General features: G+C 39.7%; 2 protein-coding genes across 3 annotated transcripts in view; one reads left to right on the top strand and one right to left on the bottom strand.

Moving 5' to 3' along the window:
* The window catches only part of Rb1cc1 (RB1 inducible coiled-coil 1), a 70,233-nt gene extending 56,043 nt beyond the window's left edge, over positions 1–14,190 (bottom strand). For both annotated transcript variants that reach the window (XM_031366768.1, XM_031366769.1), the window contains exon 1: positions 13,880–14,190. The gene's annotated coding sequence lies outside the window, so the exon portion shown is untranslated. The remainder of the gene's footprint in view (positions 1–13,879) is intronic.
* LOC116088141 (forkhead box protein O1-like) lies at positions 13,602–15,101 on the top strand. The gene has a single exon (XM_031366770.1). The coding sequence runs from the start codon at positions 13,662–13,664 to the stop codon at positions 14,439–14,441; it is 780 nt and encodes a 259-aa protein (XP_031222630.1). The 5' UTR covers positions 13,602–13,661; the 3' UTR covers positions 14,442–15,101.
* Positions 15,102–20,971: the final 5,870 nt, after the last annotated feature.

The following is a 20,971-nucleotide window of genomic DNA, read 5'->3' as shown; positions in this document are numbered from 1 at the left end:
AAAATAGTGCCCCTAACAACTGAGGATACTTTGTTGATTTGTAAATTTCCACAATAAGGTAAACAGAGACTTCCCTTCGTTCAGTAATAATACAAAAAAAAAAAAAAAAAAAAAAAAAAAACAATGTCAGATATTGAATTTCTATGGCACCACCCTTGAAACATACTAGCAGTAGAGTAACTGTTAAGCACAGATACCCATGCAGTACAATAAAGACCCTTCTTAAGGAAATCATAGCCAGGTATGGGGTACTTTCCTTTAATCTCAGCAAACTCTCTACAAGTTCAAGGCTAACCTGGTCTACATAGTGAATTCCAGGACAGCCAAAGAACACAAAAACCCTGTCTTAATCCCTCCCAGCAAAAAAGAAACCATTTTCGTATGTGTTTAAAATATATATATAAAAAAAATTACTTTACGGGCTGGAGAGATGGCTCAGCGGTTAAGAGCACTGACTGTTCTTCCAAAGGTCCTGAGTTCAAATCCCAGCAACCACATGGTGGCTCACAACCATCCGTAATGAGATCTGATGTCCTCTTCTGGGGTGTCTGAAGACAACAACAGTGTACTTAGATATAATAAATAAATATAAAAAATTATTAAAAAATTCCACTATCTTTTATTAATAAGTTAATAAATGTGGGGTTACTCATTCTTTTGGTGTAAAAATTATGGGAAAATATAATCACAGCTAGATGTGATGACTCACATCTATAATCTCAACAGCTGAAGCAGGAGGACTGCTGGAAATTCTAGGCCGGCCTAGGACACAATCTTGTTCTTCTGCTATCTCCCAATAAGTAACATAATCTTAGATGTATAGAGGATATTCAGGGCAGTGTTTAGAGAGAAAATGATATTGGATCATTTGATATTGGCAACAGTCTTTCAAAACAGTAAGCTTCTATGAAAACATTTTCTAGTTATATTGATATTTTGTTGTTTTGAGACAGGGTCTGACCTTGAACTTGTGATCCCTCCCTGCCCCAGCCTGAGGAATGCTAGAATTGGACATGTGCCACTATGCCTCTTACCCTCTAGTTAACATCAAAATAACTGACTGCTAAGTGAAAAGCTTAATAGATCTGGTTCAAATTTCATGGTTGGACAATGAGAAAAGTACTCTGACTTCCAGTTTTCTTTTCAAAAGCAGAAAACATATTCCTTGCAGTGCCAAATAAGAATAGAAGGAGGCCGGGCAGTGGTGGCGCACGCCTTTAATCCCAGCACTTGGGAGGCAGAGGCAGGCAGATTTCTGAGTTCGAGGCCAGCCTGGTCTACAGAGTGAGTCCAGGACAGCCAGGGCTACACAGAGAAACCCTGTCTCCAAAAACCAAAACAAACAAACAAACAAAAAACCAAAAAACAAAACAAAACAAGAATAGAAGGAGAAAGGCAAAAGTCTAGGTAAAGCAAGATGAGAACTAAGGAAATTACTAAGATGAAGAATGGGTATAGTAGACAGACTTCTATGGCCAAGTTTTTGTTTCTCATTTCTGTTAAAAATAAAGTAAATGAAATAAAAACTAAAATAAAAAATAACTGCAATGTAAAAGCAAAGCATACAAAAAGTTCTAAGTTCCCGTTCCTACTTACAGGACAAAGATTATATAGGTAGAAGTTTCTGTCAATAAATTGGTCTTTTGTCTGTTTACTTCTGATTTCTGAAAAGCAAATTCACCTTCTAAAAGCCTAGTGGAAAGACTAGGTCTACTGTGGTACTACATGAATTGGAATAGGGTCTGTACATCAAGCATATATATATTAAATGTGTCCTACAAAATCCCCTCTTATTCAAAATGGACAAAACTAATTCTTTCCCATACTGATTGGCCATCTTTACTCATGCTGATGTACCAGAACACTAAGCCTCCCAAAACCAGGCATGGTGGTATATGACTCTAATCCCAGCAGAGGCAGGTGGATTTCTCTGAATTTTGAGGACAGTCTGGCCTACTTACACAGTGATTTCTCTGCTTAGCTAAGGCTACATAGCAAGACCCTGCCTCAAATTAATCCATTTCATTTCTTTTTTTTTAAGACAGGGTTTCTCTATGTAGTCCTGGCTGTCCTAGAACTCACTCTGTAGACCAGGCTGGCCTCAAACTCAGAAATCCGCCTGCCTCTGCCTCCCAAGTGCTGGAATTAAAGGCATGTGCCACCACCACCCGACTCCACTTCAAGTTTTTAAGACTGAAGTTACTAATTTTCTTTCCTGTAATATCTCAATGAGAATCAAGTTCTTAAATTACATATGGACTGAGTATGTGTCCATTCTTAGCACACTATCTGTAGCCAATCCAGGAACATAAGCAAAAGTAATATCTAGTAATGCCTATTAGAAAAGGACTGTACACAAAAGGCAGAGTATAAGCAATATACTTTACTAAAAACAAATGGTAATAACTGACATAATAATCCCAGCTTCCTCGAAGCACATTATATACAAATCAAATTTCTACTGTGCATCAACACCTAGCCAATAGGAGGTATTTAAGATATTGCTCATTCTTAGGTAGTATCCAGCACTCTAGTTTTGAAATTAAAAATCAGACACAAAGGAAATGAAATAATGACTTTGACTGGTTAGTGCATACCCTACTCAAGGGTCTACAAAGTAGTATGTGTGTCCACACGCTATAAGCAGACAAAACTGCAACTACCTGATTGAAGAGGTGTACCATCTTTGGCTTTAAAACAAAACTGTGGGGGAGGCAAGCTCCAGGGCAGTAACACTCTGAGGGGACTGGAAATATTCGTATTCTGCCACAGACCAAGACTGCCCAGCTTCTGTCACAGACATTCTCTTCCATCATAGAACCCCTTCCTAAAGCTGCTATTTCCACAGACCCCCTCTTCTCTCTGCCATGTTGCTCACCCTACCAACTCTTTAACAAGTATTTCTGGGCTAGATGTGTAATGCAGTGGTAGGTACTTTACCTAACCTGTTAGGCCCTGGGCTAACTCATCAGAACCAAATACACAAGCTGTCTCTAATTTACTACTTCAACCCTGAATCTTAATTTTTAGGTGGCCATGACACTGCTTCAGAGCACCACAGTTGTGCCTAATAAAGGAAAGGCTTTATTTTAATTTCCTCTCCACAGTTTAGACTAAACACATTATGGGAAATACAAGCTTCTGTGAAACAAGATAGAAATTTGCCATCTTTATATACATATATACACATACATATACACACATATATAAATAGACATATTTACTTGTTATAAATGTTTGTTATACGTAAATAAGAGGAATTTAGCCAGGCGGTAGTGGCGCACACCTTTAGTCCCAGTGCTTGGGAGGCAGAGGCAGGCCGATTTCTAAGTTCGAGGTCAGCCTGGTCTACAGAGTGAGTTCCAAGGTAGCCAGGGCTACTCAGAGAAACCCTGTCTCAAAGAACCAAAACAAAAAAAAAAGAGGAATTTAATATTCTCTTATTAAAACAAATGTCCTAAGACTTTTTTTTTAAACAAAGCTCAATTTTGTATAATCTAACTCAACATTCTAAAATTCAGGGAAATGTTTCTTCTTCAGCCAGTCCATGAATAGGTATTTTATGAAGGACTGAGAAGAAAGAAGGAAACTTCCCTATCAATACACATCTGTTAAATTTTTAGTTACTTTTAAAAATTAAATTTCCAATTCTCAAAGTTACAGTAAAAGGTATTTTGTACAATGCCAACATCACAGTAACTGTTCAAAAATTTTTATCTAGAGCAAAAAATAACTAGCCTAAATAAAATACTCATCCCAAAGCATCCACTGAGTGAACAGGCAACTGTACTATTAGTATACTACTAAGAATCTCTATAGTAGGCAACGTAGAGTAAAAAAATAACTTGAGGTTAATGGTACGTGTGGCTCAGTGACATGCTTAACAGGCACAAGGCCCGAGCTAGGTTCAGTGTCCAGCACTGTAAAATATTATGGGTCATACCTGAGTAGCTTGTTTTGGGTAACTTCTTTATTTGCCAATATATTTTCAGACATGTACATTAAAAAAGAGAATCTACTTGGTTTCCTATAATGTAGTTCCCTGATCCCACATCCAACAGTAATTAAGTCTTTATATCCCATCCACCTTTCACTATTTGTCTAGTTAGCATTTAATACTGCATACCTGAGCCTGATAATTCTAATAGCAGAAGACCACCACTAGAACAAGACTGGGTCCTGTTTTTATGACACACTACTCCAAACCAAAAACAGCTTCCTAAAATCTACTCTAACATACATCTTTGGGTGGATACCCCATCAGTACTGGCTATGGCTCCCTCCAGGAGACCTATAGCATTGAAACTGATATGAGAGGAATAAGCCCTGGTTCTTCATGCCTTTACTCATGTCACTCTAGGCTTCTGTTTTATAACCAAGAACTCACCCCAACATTCTGGCAGTCTTTGTAAACAACAGTCTGTTTCATAACCACTGACAGACCAAACTTCAGAATCTAACAGTCATATCCATGGCCCAGTATAGATGCCCTGCTACATTTTTTTTAACTGCTGCCAAGTATCACATTGCCCAAATTGGATAGCAAATGACAGTAGAAAGTGTGCTTGGTGAACATTTTTTTGCTTGTTTGTTTCAAACAAGGTCTTACCATGAAGCACAGGCTGGCCTCAAACTTGAAATTCTCCTGTCTCCATCTTCTAAGTGGTAGAATAGTAGGTATATGCCACCACTTGGCATATGCCATTCCTTAAAAACTTAGTAACTAACAAACATAATGATCAATGGTATTTGAGGCAAAAATGATGTATGTATCCCCACTATGAAACGCTAGCCAGATAACAATTTCAAAATAAAAAAATAAAAAACATTTTTTAAAATGTCAATTATCTCCGGGCAGTGATGGTGCACACCTTTAATCCCAGAACTTGGGAGGCAGAGGCAGGAGGATCTCTTGAGTTTGAGGCCAGCCTGGTCTACAGAGTGAGTTCCAGGACAGCCAGGAATATACAGAGAAACCCTGTCTCGAAAAAAAACAAAAAACAAAAAAAAAAAAGTCAAGTATCAGTATATAGAGATGGTTTAGCAGTTTATAGAGCACTGGCTGCTCTTATTGAAGACCTGTGTTTGATTTCCAGCATCCACATTGAGACTCTTAACAGTCTGTAACCTCAGTTCCAGGGGATTCAATGCCCTCTTCCAGCCTCCAATGGGGCCAGGTACCCATGTGGCTGGTACAAACACATGCAGGCAAAATACCTGTGTATATAATAATAATAATAATAATAATAATAATAATAATAATACCTGAGCTTAAGCACATGTGTAACTACAGTCTTGGCTTACTACTTATTAGCAAGCTACCCAGTTTTTCCAAATCTGTGTTATTTTGCAAAAGACAAGCAGTACATGAGATCACCCATCCAATGTTCTAGAAAATAATATACAGTCAGGCTTTGCATAAAAGCAAGTTCTTATGTAGTCACTCAACAAATTTTTTTTAAGTCTGTAGTGACAAACTTCAATATTAAACATCTTTTAAAACCTCATCATAGGGCTGACGAGATGGCTCAGTGGTTAAGAGCACTGACTACCCTTCCAGAGGTCCTGAATTCAAATCCCAGAAACCACATGGTGGCACACAACCATCTGTAATGAGATCTGTCGCCCTCTTCTGGTGTGTCTGAAGACAGCTACAGTGTACTAATATATAATACATAAATAAAGCTTTTAAAAAACTTTATTAAAAAAAAAAGACCAGAATCCACACAAAGAAGGTATGGTTTTTAAAAATGGCAACTGTCTACCTCACACTTGTAAGCTAGAATGTAAAGCTCTTGTGCCATGCTTGGTTGCCTGCTGTCATGCTCTGTTATGGTCTCACCCTCTCAAACTGGAAGTCCACAACGAACTCTTCAATTAACCCAAACCAGAAATCTACACATATAAAACCAATTCCAATTAGAAACTAAGTTTATCCTCACTGAGCACATTACTAAAACTAAACCTTACACAACTAACTCCTAAAACAACTCCTGGCAACATAGCTCAGAAAGTAAATGCACTAGCAGTCACCTATAGTAGCTGACTCACATGGTGAGAGGACACTATCCTCTGACCTCAACACACACACACAATGCTCTTACTAACATAACTTTGGAATTGCTCATTATTAATTTTATACATTTGCCCTTAATTTATATAAAAGTTGTTAATTCCATGAGTTGCTTCAACAAACTAAACTTGTTTGTTGCATTTAATTTTCAGAACTAGCATAAAAAAAAAGTCATTCTTTTCCTTTATTCTTAGGGAAATGATCCCATGAATACCCCAAATGTCAGTAGCAAGTCCTGTATCTAAATGGTGTAAAGTTCACCTGACACCCAGCCTCCTATGTGTTTTGATCTACTACAATGTAAATGTTTGTAAGCAGTTTCTAGAACGAATTGCTGAGGGAATTATAACTGGAAGACTTTGAGTGTATATAGCAATAACACACTTGCTTGCCTACTCCTTTTTATCTCTAGTTCTAAACTCTCAGTACTCTTGCTTGAGCTCGGAGTTCAAGTACCACCATACCTAGTCAGATTTTTATAAATACTTATTTTTATTTTATGTGTATAGGTATTTTGTCTACATTTTTTTGTGAACATATCACAGGCATGCCAGGTGCTTTCAGAGGGCAGAAGCTGTGTCAGATTCCCTTGGAGTCACAGATGGCTCTGAGCCTTCATGTGGGTGCTAAAAATCACCTGAGTACCCTCTAGAAATGTAACAAGTGCTCCTAACTGATAAGCTACCTCTTTGGCACCCCAACTCCCAACTCCTATTTACTGATCTAAGTAAATAAGTCTTGCCATTAGTTTCTAGTCAATAAGACAAAACTATATTTCACTGAGGCAACACTAGAGAAATATCAAAACATGTCAGTAGTGCTCAAACTTAGTGAATTTTAGAATTTCAATTGGAGGAGAGAAAAGTTGAATTTTTTTTTCAAATGATAGTATTAGGATGATGTAGCACTGTGTGACCCCAGCATTCAGGAGTCCAAATATCCTGGAGTATGGGGATGGCCTGAACTATGCAGCCAAACAAAAATAGTAAATGAATAAATAAATAAATAAAGAAAGAAAGAAAGAAAGAAAGAAAGAAAGAAAGAAAGAAAGAAAACTACCAGGAAGTGCATAACTAAACTTAAAAATGAGAACTAAGATGGCTCTAAGACACCATTTTTTAGCATTCAGATTGTCACTAATTATTAAATGTTGAAAAGGTAACAAATGCACACTGGTTCTTTTCCTCATTCTTATTCTTTCCCCTTTCTTATCTTTTGTCTTGAGACAGACAAAAGTCAGTCTCATGTAGTCCAGAAGGCCTGAAATTTCTTAGGTAGCAGGCCAATTTTGAACCCTTAATCCTTCTGAATTTGCAGTCTGTACCACCCACCACACCTAGTTCTACTGGCAGGAATATAAGTTGGTATAATTCTTAAAGAGACTTCCTGCACTGTGTACTAAAAATGCACAAACTAAGAGCTTGTCTGGTTTTAGACAGTCTCAGGGTAGTCTCAAACTCAATTCTGACCCCCCTAACTCTATCTCCTAAAGATGGTATTAAGTGTATGCCACTACACCTGTTGCTTTTTAGGGGGTGGGGGTTGTTTGCTTGCTTGCTGAAATAGGGTCTATGTAACCCTAGCTGTCCTGAAATTCACTATGTTGCTCTGTTCTACCTTTTCTCCCCTAAATGGCCACTCATATTTATTCCTCTAATTTTTTTCTTTAGGGAGACAGAAGAATAAGAGCAGATGACTCAGAAAAACCTACAGTCAAGCCCTGCCCTACTATATGACCTTGACTGGGTTCATCCCCCAGTTCTTTCATTTGATAAGAAAAGATCTATTTCCCAAGAAATAATTTTCATATGTAGTAGAATTATACAAACTCTTCCACATGTATGAAAATACCATCAGTTAATGTCAGTAACAATTCAGACCTGTCTCCTACTCAGAAACAGTATTGGCTAATGTAAAATCTTTTTAACTACAAATCCTACTGTTAAGCATGTCTAAATTTATGCTTTATTCTTTCCTTGTTTTGGGGATGGAGTGCAGTGTATGCTCACTGGTAGAGATGGTTGTGCATGTGAAAAATCATATCATTTGAGACACAGAAATAAGCCTGAGCCTCGCAGTGTGACTGGCTTCAAGAGGCTGATGGTGTAAAGAGCTTGCCCAGGTGATTATAGAGAATCTCTGGGTTCACTCCCAAACACTGTGGAAACCAGGTGTGGCATACCCTAGTAATCACAACACTTGGAAACTGGAGACAGGATGGTTGATCATAACTTCAAGGTTATTCTCAGTGAGTTTAAGGCCAAGCTGAGCTACATGAGACCCTGTCTAAAACAAAAACAAAAAACCAAGACCATATAAGCTGAGCTACACATCCATACTCAGCCAAACATCAAATTTTCAATCTGATGCTTTTCCTTAAATCTTTACCTTCATTTTATTGTACACAAAACTATAATTCTCCTGGTATCCAAATTCATTTCTGTTTAATTCTGTCAATCTTTTCTTTTAGGACATCATGGCAGAACCTTTAGACTGCAAATTCTCTTTTGCCTTTCTATTCCAATCCTTCAACACTCCTACCAGCTGGCCTCAAATTCTGCTTCTCACCGTCTTTCCCTGCCTCCTCTTATGCTACCTTTCGTGTTAGAATGTTTAACTAAAGCCTGCTTTCTTCAAGGCAGGCTTTTCCTCCTTTCCATTGAACCACTCTGAGAAATAAGTGAAAAGGCCATTCCAGACAAGACAGCCTACATGATCCACTTACTTCCTTTAGTGCAACCCCACCACATATGTGAGCTTCACAACTCTGACACATAATTAACCTACAAAGGTAGTGTTTGGAATAAGATTTCTCTCTATTTAGATTCTACCTACTCCATTGGGACTTAATAACTTTAGCATCTCAGTTTATGATCTACAAATTGAAAATGATACATTTACAGAGTTGGTAAGGAGGAGAGCAATAATGTATATTAGAATCCTTTACAGTGCCCAGGAGTATATTAAAAAAAAATCACTAAAAAGTGGTGGGTATTAAGCTTCAATGTTTAATATTTTCATAACTAACCCAGTTCCTTTTTCCAGAAGTATCATCAAAGGATCCCACACATGAAGAAAAAACACTTTGCATTTTCAGGCCAGGTAAAAATCCCTCCTCCAATCTCTGCTTATCTGAGTTTCAAAGTCCAAGTATGGCCCTAACATTATTTCTGAGCTGGGTGTGTAGCCCAGCAATTTAGGTGGTCCTTCGCATTTAGTTGGCTATAAATGGATGGAGGGAAGAGCCGGGTAGATGGCTTAGTAGCTAAGAACACTTGTTCTTTCAATGTTCCTGGCATCCATATGGCAACTCCTAACTTTCCACAACTCCAAGTCCAGGGTATCCAATTCCATATAAAACAATTTAAAACAAAAATCTTTAAATTAAAATGATCCCATTATATTTATACAGAATATATGGGTGATACTTGACTATATAAAATAACCAGAAATCATCTCAGAAAAAAAATTCATCTTGTTTTGTCAGGTCTGGTGGTTCACACCTGCACACCTTTAATCCCAGCCCTGAGGAGACACAAGTAGTAAAATCCCAGGGATGGAGCAGGGCAGTGGTGGTGCACGCCTTTTATCCCAGCACTTGGGAGGCAGAGGCAGGTGGATTTCTGAGTTCAAGGCCAGCCTGTTCTAGAGTGAGTTCCAGGATAGCCAGGGCTACACAGAGAAACCCTATCTCGAAAAACAAACAAACAAACAAACAAAAACTCCCAGAGATGGAGACCAGACTGGTCTACATAACAAGTTCCAAGCCAGCCAAAGCTTCATAGTGAGAATTTGTTTCAAAACTAATTTAACTGTCTAGCCAACTTTTCAACTGAGGTAATTCAAAATTTCCTCTTGAAAAATTACCACTGTGGTAATAAGGCCCACCACTCTAGCCTTACCACCAATTTTCTAAATTACTAAAACCTCAGAATTAGCTTTATTACATTTCAAGATTTTCAAACTAAACACTCATTAGACTCCAAATACTTGGGGTGAGGGTAGGAGTAGGGGAGATCTAAATAAGCCAGGCAGGGTAGTAGCTGCTAGGAATATAAATACTTCCAAGTTGCTTTCAAGTTTAAAAGAGTACAAGATCTGGATGTTACTAAAGAAAGCAAACTAAAGGCCTTATGGAGAAAAGCAATTTGAAATAATTTTATCTCATTTCTAATTCTGCAAAGTGCAATTCTCATTTCTAATTCTGCAAACTGCAATTCTACCACTCTGAGTGATGACTGGTTTCTGCATCAATGAAAATAACATTCACCACAAAAGCCATATGGGTGGCCCAGATCAAGAACTGGGTATCAAGGTGCTGAGTTCAAATCCCAGCAACCACATGGTGGCTCACAACCACCCATCATGAGATCTGACACCCTCTTCTGGAGCCTCTGAAGACAGATACAGTGTACTTAGCTATAATAATGAATAAATCTTTGGGCTGCAACGAGCAGGGCCAGAGCAAGCAGAAGTCCTAAATTCAATTCCCAACAACCATACGAAGGCTCACAACCATAAATCTTAAAAAAAAAAAATAACAAAAAACGGGGTATTGCCGGGCGGTGGTGGTGCACGACTTTAATCCCAGCACTTGGGAGGCAAAGACAGGTGGATTTCTGAGTTCAAGGCCAGCCTGGTCTACAGAGTGAGTTCCAGGACAGCCAGGGCTACACAGAGAAACCCTGTCTCGAAAAACAAAACAAAACAAACAAACAAAAAAGAACATGTAATGGTATTGGTATTCAAGTTTTATTTCCACCATGATGCCATACATACTATCATGTATCTTACCTGGACTTCACAATATGGAAATAATTCGACATTAGGGCATTAATATATTACTCATTTTGGCATCATATCTAAATCATCAAAACAATATAAAATCCATGACTTTAGAGGACATTTTCTAGTTGTATATTTTACTTTATATTGTATACTAGGAAACAAAACCCAAATTACCTATAATACTGTATTAGCTTTTACTCTATCAAACCTATAAACATAGGGCAGTATCAAAAAAAGCATTCTCAAATGTCATTTGCTGTCACCATAGGCAATGGAAGGAACAGAATAGTAGTGAATTATAATCTGGATACATATTCTGTGAGCGGGCAGCTACTGACAAATTTTTATATGGATAGTGAAGGAAAAACTGATGTCGATAGTCTCAAACAAGATGCAAACAGATCACTACTACGTTTTTGTTTTCATAGCTACAAGTCAATAATATGAGAATTCAATCCAGCAAAATCTGTAATCTTGAGGGCACTCATTAAACACCTGAGAAAGCTGAAACTACTAATAAAAGTCTACTTATGAGCATTCAAGTTCTGCACACACTGGCAGACTCACTAGACTAAACTTTACAGAAGGGTGAAAGGAAAAAAAGTAATGCTTTTAGGACCTTTGGCAATGATTAGTTTTATAATAAGCAAATTAGGTTTCCTAGGTCCATAATGCAAAAGGAATACTAGAGAAATGTGCTAAGTAATATTATGTTTATCTAAAAGGTATATTGTATATAACCTAACAGGCCATAATCTGCTTCTCTAACCTCTTTTCTAAACCATCAATTGGTATTTGTCATCTTGCCTTCTTTAAAATGCCCAAGGGTTGTCTAAACACACATATATGAAATGTATGTTACTCTAGTTCACTGTTACATACGAGTGTACTTTGTAGGGTCAATCAACATGTAAGGAACAGATTCCAGGTCAACTGTTGTTTCCCAGACTTGCTGGATCTACTTACACTCAACTCTGTGCCTTTACACGTGCAGGCTCCATCTGAGCCACATTTTTTTTTTTTAACTTCTATGTCCTAAAACTTGAATGCCTCTTCCTACTACTACACCCCTCCCTCTGGGCATTACATCTTCAGTAACCTTTTTCATAGAATATGCCTTCAATCAGTCTTCCACATTTTCTATTTCTTCTCCCCCTCATCCCTCCAAAAGGGTCCTTTTGTCCAGTAGCCATAGCTTCTTAAATTCTCTGAGGTTTTTTCTCTAGACAGTAAGACACCTTATCCAAAGTTTCAAACCCACCCTCACATAAAGACACACACTTCTTAACCTTCCTGGCTTGCTTAAATATCCACTTATGTTCTCACTTTTCTTCTGAATGATACAGACTTGAGTTTGTCTGCTACTTAATAATTACCAAAACATCACTAATCAATACTTACCAAAACTTATCAAAACTTTGAGATGTGTCAGGTATGACAGGTCTTAGCAAAAGGGGGCCAAGAGCTGAAGGCCAACCTGAACTACAATGTTCACCTCTAAATAAAGCTCTCATAATCAGAAAGTCGCACCTCTTAACAAAGCTCTCTTAATCAGATAGTCTTTGAAACATTTTTTCCTCAGGCCTAACAGTGGCTCAGGGATGTTACACTTTTCAGAGCATGCTGGAAGCTCTGAGTTTATTCCTAGCAGTACACACTAACAAAACAAACAAATACGATCTGGGGAGACATCCATTCTTTTATCTTTTGTCCTTTGGCTTGTTTAGATTTATGTGTAAACTCAATCTGCTGTGCATTCAAACCCTGATGTTTATCATAAAGAGTGCTCCTCCCCGCCCCCCAAAAAAATCCACTAAGCAATTACTTTAATAGAGTTATCAATGCAAATACTACATTATGGGACTCACACACCCATGGAATAACTATGTAAATACCATTTTTGTAATTTTTCTTTATTCAAGACATGTTCTCACTATGTTTCCCAAGACCACCTTAACTTACTATTTAACTAAAATAATCTAAAGTCATCTACCTGTTTCAGCCTCCTCAAGTGTTGAGATGAATATAGTAGCTCTGTTCTAACCCTAGGCTAATGTTTAAAAAAGATATAAACTCTAGAAAACATGACAAGAACTTAACAGGAAAGGGATGATGTGTGCCATATTTTGTAATAACACTAAATAAAATATTTCTCACACAACAGCAGTCCATTTATAGATCCAATAATCCAAAAAATAAAAAAAAAAATCACTTACTGAAATAGAGTAACAACATTTGATTAAGCACACAGGCTGGTCCATTTTTAGGCTGCCTCTAAACTGCTAGCTTTGCAAACCCTCAGACAAGTATGTCTCACCGGTCCTTTACAGAAAATGGTTAGTAAACTGGACCAATTTTAAAGCTCCTAACAGACTTAGCAACATCCGCACCCAACTGAATGTCTTGCAGGGACTTTATCAATAAGTGAGTGCACGAGTTTTCCCTGGCATCAGGCCTATACCAGTTCACAGAATGATCACATTTTAAAGACTCATGACGGAAAGGACAGGATTACGAAACCATAAACAGTCACCATAGCACATCCACCAGTCTGTAGATAAAGTATAGACACCACGGTCGGAAGCTGTCATTTAGACCAAGTTTTGGAACCCTCATAAACCCCCACCCCAAATCCATCTGTGTGGCGAGCGAGGCTGAGTCATTCCAAGGAGTAACTTTACACCGATGCTGGCACTCAGGGGTCGGGACAAAGGCATCACCACTAGGTTCCTCCCCTCTGGGCACTCCAGCCCTGGCCCAAACCCTCTCCGGTTTCCCGAGCCCGACACTTCAGGACGCCATGCCCTGGAGACGGAGGCCGCGATTCAGGCCTCCGGTGAGCACCGGCGCTCGGCCGCTCCCGCGATCCTGTCAGCGGCCAGCGGGCCTCACGGTCCCGGTAGGACTGGCGCGGCGACCCTCCGAGCCGGCGCCGACAGACGCTCAGGCGGCGAATCCGTCAGGTGCTGACCGGCCGGGCCAGGCCAGCTGCCAGATGGAAGCAGGGGCGGCACTTACCCGGCAGCGCCTCCTCCGCCCGCGGCAGCAACACAGCCGGCGGCCCCCCGCACCATCTTCTGCCGCCGCCCTGGCCTCGGCGGCGGCTACCAACCGCCCCTGCGGCGCCGCCAACCGACACAACTGTCGGCGCCCGGCCGCCGAGTACCCGGCGAGGCCCGGAGATCCGGCGGGATGGGAGTCGAGCGCAGCCGGTGCTCCGGCCCCTCGGCTCCGCGCGCGGCGCCGAGGCACTGGGAGCTTGGCAGGGCTGGGTCGCTGCCGCCGTGGGGTTTGTTATTGTCGACTCGGCCTTTCCGCCGCAGAGCACGCCGGGAAACAGCCAGCCGGGGGAGGGGCGACCCAGGCGTCTGCGCAGATCCGGAAGTCGCTGGGCTGCCGGGACGGGCGCGGCGCGGCCGGCGAGTGTCGTCCCCAACTGGCAACTTGTTTGTCCTTCCCTGACCCTGGAAGGCATTTCGGTGCTCGCCGTGGACCGCCCCAAGGTGAGCGCGACCTTCTGGCCGCGGCAGACCGACCCCGCCAAACCTGGAGCAGCCCCAACAGGGGAACCGGAGGCTGAAGAGTGAGCACCAGCTCAGATCCGGGGACCTCGTCCGCTGCCCCGAGCTCAACCGACTGTCACCTGGGCCACTCGTGCCGCGACCGCCGGAATGGCAGGTTACTCGGAAAGTATGCCTGGCATCTTTGCAAAGGTGGGGCGGCACAAAGTCAGACCAGGTAAGTAAAGAGCACCTCCAGAAGAGAAGAACCGAAGCAAAGAGTACTGGACTGTAAGCGCCAAGACCGTCGATAAGAGTTCAACAGCATCAAGATTAGAGAAGAGAATGTCAGCTTGGGAGAATATTCCATCTGTATTCGGGCTTAGGCAAGGACTGGAAGCTACAAAACTTGATGATGGGAGTTTGATGAGCAGATGTTACATGCAGACTAATCAATTATGTGACATAAACACGTATTAAATTACTATTTCCAGGAATATCTGTAGAGGTAAAAGTTTAGGAATGGTCTCTCTCTCTAAGCCGACAGTGTGTGGTTCTCGACAAAGTGAGACATAAGGAGTATTAAACTGATTGAGATCTGCAGTTCTTTATTGTGATATACACTGGAAAAACATTAGCTGCGTTTCAGAGTTGTTTGGAGAGGAACGTGTTGTTTATCTCACTTTGTTTTTAACTTTGCACTTCTGTCATATCCCAGAAAAAAAAATCTTTTCTTCACACTCTTACACATACTGAGTATTTTTTTTAGATTTACTTATTATTATATCTAAGTACACTGTAGCTGTCTTCAGACAGCACCACAAGAAGGCATTAGATCCCATTACAGATGGTTGTGAGCTATCATGTGGTTGCTGGGACTTGAACTCAGGACCACTGGAAGAGCAGTCAGTGCTCTTAACCTCTAAGACATTTCTCCAGCCCTATGTTGAGCCCTATATTAATTTTTTAAACTGGAATTTTAGTACATTACACTAGCAAATAAAGCAAAAGTGGGGGGAAAAAAGCACTCAATGTTGTGCACCAGGGAAAGTAATGAATTGGCAAGACTAAAGAAAAATTGTTAGTATATTAACACATGTAAGCTATATTGCAGTCTGGCTAGAACTATGAAAAACAAAGCTGGCTGGTCGGTGGTTGGGAGGCAGAGGCAGGTGGATTTCTGAGTTCGAGCCCAGCCTGGTCTACAGAGTGAGTTCCAGGGCTACACAGAAAAACCCTGTGTGTGTGTGTGTGTGTGTGTGTGTGTGTGTGTGTGTGTGTGTGGTGGGGGGGTGGAATTGAAAAAGAAAAACAAAGCTGGCCGGGTAGTGGTGGTGGCAGCACATACCTCATATCCCCTCACTCAGAGGCTGAGGCCGGGTCTACAGAGTGAGCTCCAGGACAGCCAAGGCTACACAGAAAAAGGAAAATCAGGACTGGTGAGAAGGTAAGGTCATTTACTGACTACCAAAACTGACAGCCTCAGCTTCACCCTAGGACTGACCTAGTGGGAGGAAAGAGCCACGCCTCATGGTTCACACACACTAAAAGAGCACTAAAGAACTGCGTTTCCTCACAGTTAATCAGTGCCATTGATCAGCAGAGATGCAGTCCAGTTTCAAATGTTAAAGCACCACATATCATGATGTTCTTGTCTCTGACTTCTTTGGGAAACTGTTAATGCAAATGCCTGGTACTTTATACTCCGAAGTGAATTTTTAGAATGTATTTGCATCTCAAATTATTTACCAATATTAAAGTGAAAATGTTATACGATTCTGCTAAATAACATAGGATATAAATGTTAATAACTATGCATATCCAAAAGTTTTCTGTCACAAGCTATTTTCTCTTCATTCTCTTGAGCATTCTATTCTCCATAATAAAAAGAACTATGTGAAGAACCATGCAGCACCATGTAAAGCATCATTATGCAGTTTCATTTTTGGCTTCTGGGCTTTACTCAATGAAATTGCAAACAGAGGACCTTAGAATTACCTTTCATGGGGAGTGCTAAAATATCATTTAAACTTAATAATGCATGGGCCATTCTTCATCCCCCCTTCTTGTGTTATCTCTTTCCTGTTGCTTGTAAACTCCTATCCATCTACTGTATTCTTTGCCCCAATTTTTAATTAGAATATACTGTGGATGATGAAAGATTAGTTCTCTGTAAAATAAGACTACTTATTCTTGGTCTCCACTGAATTTTTAATTTAGTATCTGTCAGTGTTTCAGTGAATTTTCAGGGAAGGAGAATAACTAAAGGTGCTTTTACAAAGAACAGAACTGACTCCATTCCTCCACATATGTGCAAGTGCACATAGAGTCAATCAATTGAATCATGTGTATTTTTTTTGTTTTGGTTTTTTTTTGGTTTTTTTTTTTTTTTGGTTTTTTTCAAGACAGGGTTTCTCTGTGTAGCCTTGGCTGTCCTGGAACTCACTCTGTAGACCAGGATGGCCTCGAACTCAGAAATCTACCTGCCTCTGCCTAAGTGTAATTTTTAAAGTTTTTTTTTTTCTTTATTTTAGAAGTGTGGAGGGACTATGAAATCTATCTGAGTACTTCAAATCATTTAAATTTTTAAGTCTGTTTTTCTCAGCTTTAACTTCAGTGTCTCCTTGTCTTTATCAGACATGCATATAGTACAGGCAAAACACTCATAAATACTTTTTAAGAGAACAGAACTCAGTTGTCAGGCCCTCTTGAAAATGCTGGGGGCACTGTTGATGAGAAGGATCCTCTTTGTTTTTAGTACTGTTTATAGACCTTAAAGGTGCTCGACATAGTTGGTTGTTTGTGTTCATAGGTGCTACTAGTGATGATAGTTGACTTGAGTGTCTTCAAGGATAGTAAGGAACCTGAAGAGCTAGTAATTAACACTGTCGAGAATGCTGCAGAACATGTAAGAAAGTATATCACCCTTGATTTTCTAAAAGATTTGAATCAAAGACAAGGCTTTTTTTTAAATTTGAAAGAGATAGTATCCCTAAGATTATAAAACGTTAGTTCTTATATTAATTATCTCAAAATTTACCAGAATGTCCAGAAGTAGAATCAATACTTGGTGGAATATTTTCAGTGATAAATTAGTCAATCATGTAGACAGAACTGACTCCTGATGTCAAGTGAGAGTTGGGCTTTTAACTTACATACATTACAATACACATTTTTTTCATTGCAATGGAGGGTGTAGTTCAGAAATACAATGGGTACTAGCAAGGCCTTGAATTTGGTCCCTACCACCTAAATTCATAAAACAGCTAGATGTAGATGCATACTACAGCACTTAGAAGCTAAGGTAGGATGACTGAGGCTACCCTGTCAAACACCATGACCACGTACTTACAAATCTCTATATCAAAGGAACATAAATCCTAAGGGGAAAAACAACCTGTTGCTTCTGAGGCAGTAATATTTTCTACTCTTTATTCTCCCAATTCTAGTATTGAACCACTATTGATTTTTATCATTATCTAATAGCTTGAAAGACCATTTGATTCAGTGACAGGAGTCAGATCTTAAGACCCATACTATTTTGATTTCATACTTCTGGCAGTGCTTGTTATTGTTTATTTTTAAAATGTAATTTTTATTGAAAATACTAAAGTATTCTTAGATTTGTGTCTCTTGTATTTTACATTACAGTTCTACTTAGCTGTCTTAACTAATACAGATTTTATCATTTTCCCTCAGTTTTACAGATGAGGGATTGACTCATGAAGACTAAGCTACTGAATCAATACACTTCCTTCTAATTAGTGTTTCTTAGCTAGAGTTTAAAGCCAGGTGATGAGTTCTAAGGCTGTAACCATCGTACACAATGCTGCCCTTTACTTTAGTATCAATTTGAATTGATGAATTAAGGTTTAAAAAGGGTATGACCTTTAGTATCAATTCAAATTAAGGTTTAAAAAAGGTATGAACTTGAAAGTTTAGCGTTAAGCTAAGTTTCTCAATGATAGAACTATTTTGTGGGCATAGGGCAGGGAATAGCTCAGTTAATTCACAGGCCATCCTGTGGATGTTATGATTTTTTAAAATGTATTTTATTCTGTTTGTTTGGGTATTCTCTCTGCATATATGAGAGAACCTGGAGGCATCCCTAAGTCCCTACCTTATATACCCTGCCCCCAGCCTAGAACTTTCCAGCCTAGGGGCTAGGCTACTCTTCCACCAGAAACTCATCCCTATATAATCAAGACATTTTGCAATGCCCCCCTCCCCACTCCCCCCCCTTATCTCCCACCCACCCCCATCCCCGCTGGATGTGCTCTTTCTCTTCCCTCTCCCCTTTCTCCCTCCTCATGGCTATAAATCTGTCTATATATATACTTTGGCTGAAATCGTCTCATTCACTGGCAGAGAAATAACTTATCAATACTGACTTTAAATATATAGATATGCCAGTACTCCCAAGGACAGAAAAATTAACCCCTTTCCTGATTACCAATCTGTATCATGCTACACTCTACAGCTACTGAAATTGTATTTCAGAAAACACTTAGACATGGAATCACACTACTGTAATTCACATTTTTATGCTAATCTCTGGAAATCTGAATACAGTTAGCTGTGCATGAGGACCCTAAAATCTTGCCATTCATTCCCTGTGCATGTTAAATTTCAATCATGGTAGCTTAGAAAATAAGTTTCTAAAGATTTCTAAAAAGATTTATTTCTAGCCGGGCAGAGGTGGCGCACGCCTTTAATTCCAGCATTTGGGAGGCAGAGGCAGGTGGATTTCTGAGTTGAAGGCCAGCCTGGTCTGCAGAGTGAGTTCCAGGACAGCCAGGGCTACACAGAGAAACCCTGTCTCGGAAAAAAAACAAAAACAAAACAACAAACAGATTTTATTTCTAAAACAATCTAAAGTAATGATATAAACATGAAATAGTGATATGATTAAAAAAATAAGTAATTTATCAAAACCTATTTGCCCCACTTTGGGTTTTCAAGACAGGATTTCCCTGTGTAGCACTGGATGTAGAACTCAAATCTGTAGACTGGCTGGCCTTGAACTCAGAGATCTGCCTCCCTCTGCCTTCTAAGTGCTGGGATTAAAGGCTTATGCCACTACCCCTAGGAATTGAAACTCTTTTAAAATACAAAGGGATTTTTTTACTTATTCGTACCTATTCTGTATCTTTTAAACTATGGATCTTTTGTAACCTATAATAAAATTAAGGTTTCTTTCTAGTTTCCTGAAATCATTTTATTTTAGTAGCATTTATTTTTAATCTTATGTCCTCAAATGGTCAGGTTGTGCCTATGTGTGTGTTTATAAGAAGATACCTTGTAGGAGTCCGTTCTCTCCTTCAAACATGGGTTCTAGAAACAGCTCAGGTTATCAGGCTCGGCAGCAAGCACATTTACTCTCTGAACCATCTTACTTGACAAACCTTAAGGTGACCTACTATAAAAGGAATGTTGAACCTGGGTTCTCAGTTTTACCTTTCTCCCTACTCTCCAAACGTTAATATCCTCAAATTCCTAGCCCCTTCAAATCCCAAACTCCTAGCCACCTCGTCCCAAAATTTAATTCATGAGAGAACTTTAGGCCTTGAAGTCTTCAATCTTAGTTAAATCTATTGTCGTGCAAACCCTTATTCTATACTTTGTGTTTCTGGAACTCGGCTTTAAATATAGCCTGTTTTACATCTCATTCTGTCTTTCTGTAAAACCACTTGATAAGTGCTGTGAACTGAGAAAGGCAGAGCTTTGTAAAGATGTAGGGAATTGATGATTAAAGACTTCCTGATTGTGGAGAGCTGGGATAGTGCAAATTTGGGCTAACAATCTTCTTAGTAGCTATTCATTGCCTACCTCAGTATGACTTAATAGTATTGTGACATAAGTCATGTTTTGTAATGTGTGGCTCATTTCCTTCAACCTAAAATCAAAGAATGACATCAGATAACAAACATCTCAGACCTATAGCGAAGGCTGCTCCTACTGTACTATAATACCAATGTTTTCATCAATTTGAAAAATACATTGATTTGTAGCTTTCCCAGCTGTCCTGGAACTCCATATATGTAGACCAGACAGACTAGCTTCAAGCTCAAAGATCCTGCTTCTCCCTTGAGAGTATTGGGATTAAAGGCATTTAGAAGCAGAGGCAGGCGGATTTCTGAGTTCGAGGCCAGCCTGGTCTACAGAGTGAGTTCCAGGACAGCCAGGGGTACTCAGAGAAACCCTGTCTCGGAAAAAAAAAAAAAAGATCTGGATAAGCCAGGCAGTGGTGGCGAACGCCTTTAATCCCAGCACTTGGAAGGCAGAGGCAGGCAGATTTCTGATTTCGAGGCCAGCCTGGTCTACAGAGTGAGTTCCAGGACAGCCAGGGCTACACAGAGAAACCCTGTTTTGAAAAACGAAAAAGAAAAAAGAAAAAAAGAGATCTGAATAAAAGGTATATCATCTTCCTGCCTCAAAATCTGGATCACAAGTGTGCCCTCTACTTCTGGACTGTAGATCATCCCCGATATAGTCAAATTGACACCAACAGTAGTGATCAAATCTACCCCTTATCAACTTGACACACAATCATATCTCTTTATGTTCTGGATAATATCCAAATAAAAGTAATAGCCAGGTCATACTAATT

This window comes from Mastomys coucha, unplaced genomic scaffold, assembly GCF_008632895.1.
Source record: "Mastomys coucha isolate ucsf_1 unplaced genomic scaffold, UCSF_Mcou_1 pScaffold14, whole genome shotgun sequence".
NCBI classification, from domain to species: domain Eukaryota; kingdom Metazoa; phylum Chordata; class Mammalia; order Rodentia; family Muridae; genus Mastomys; species Mastomys coucha.
This window is presented reverse-complemented; position numbering and strand designations above follow the sequence as displayed.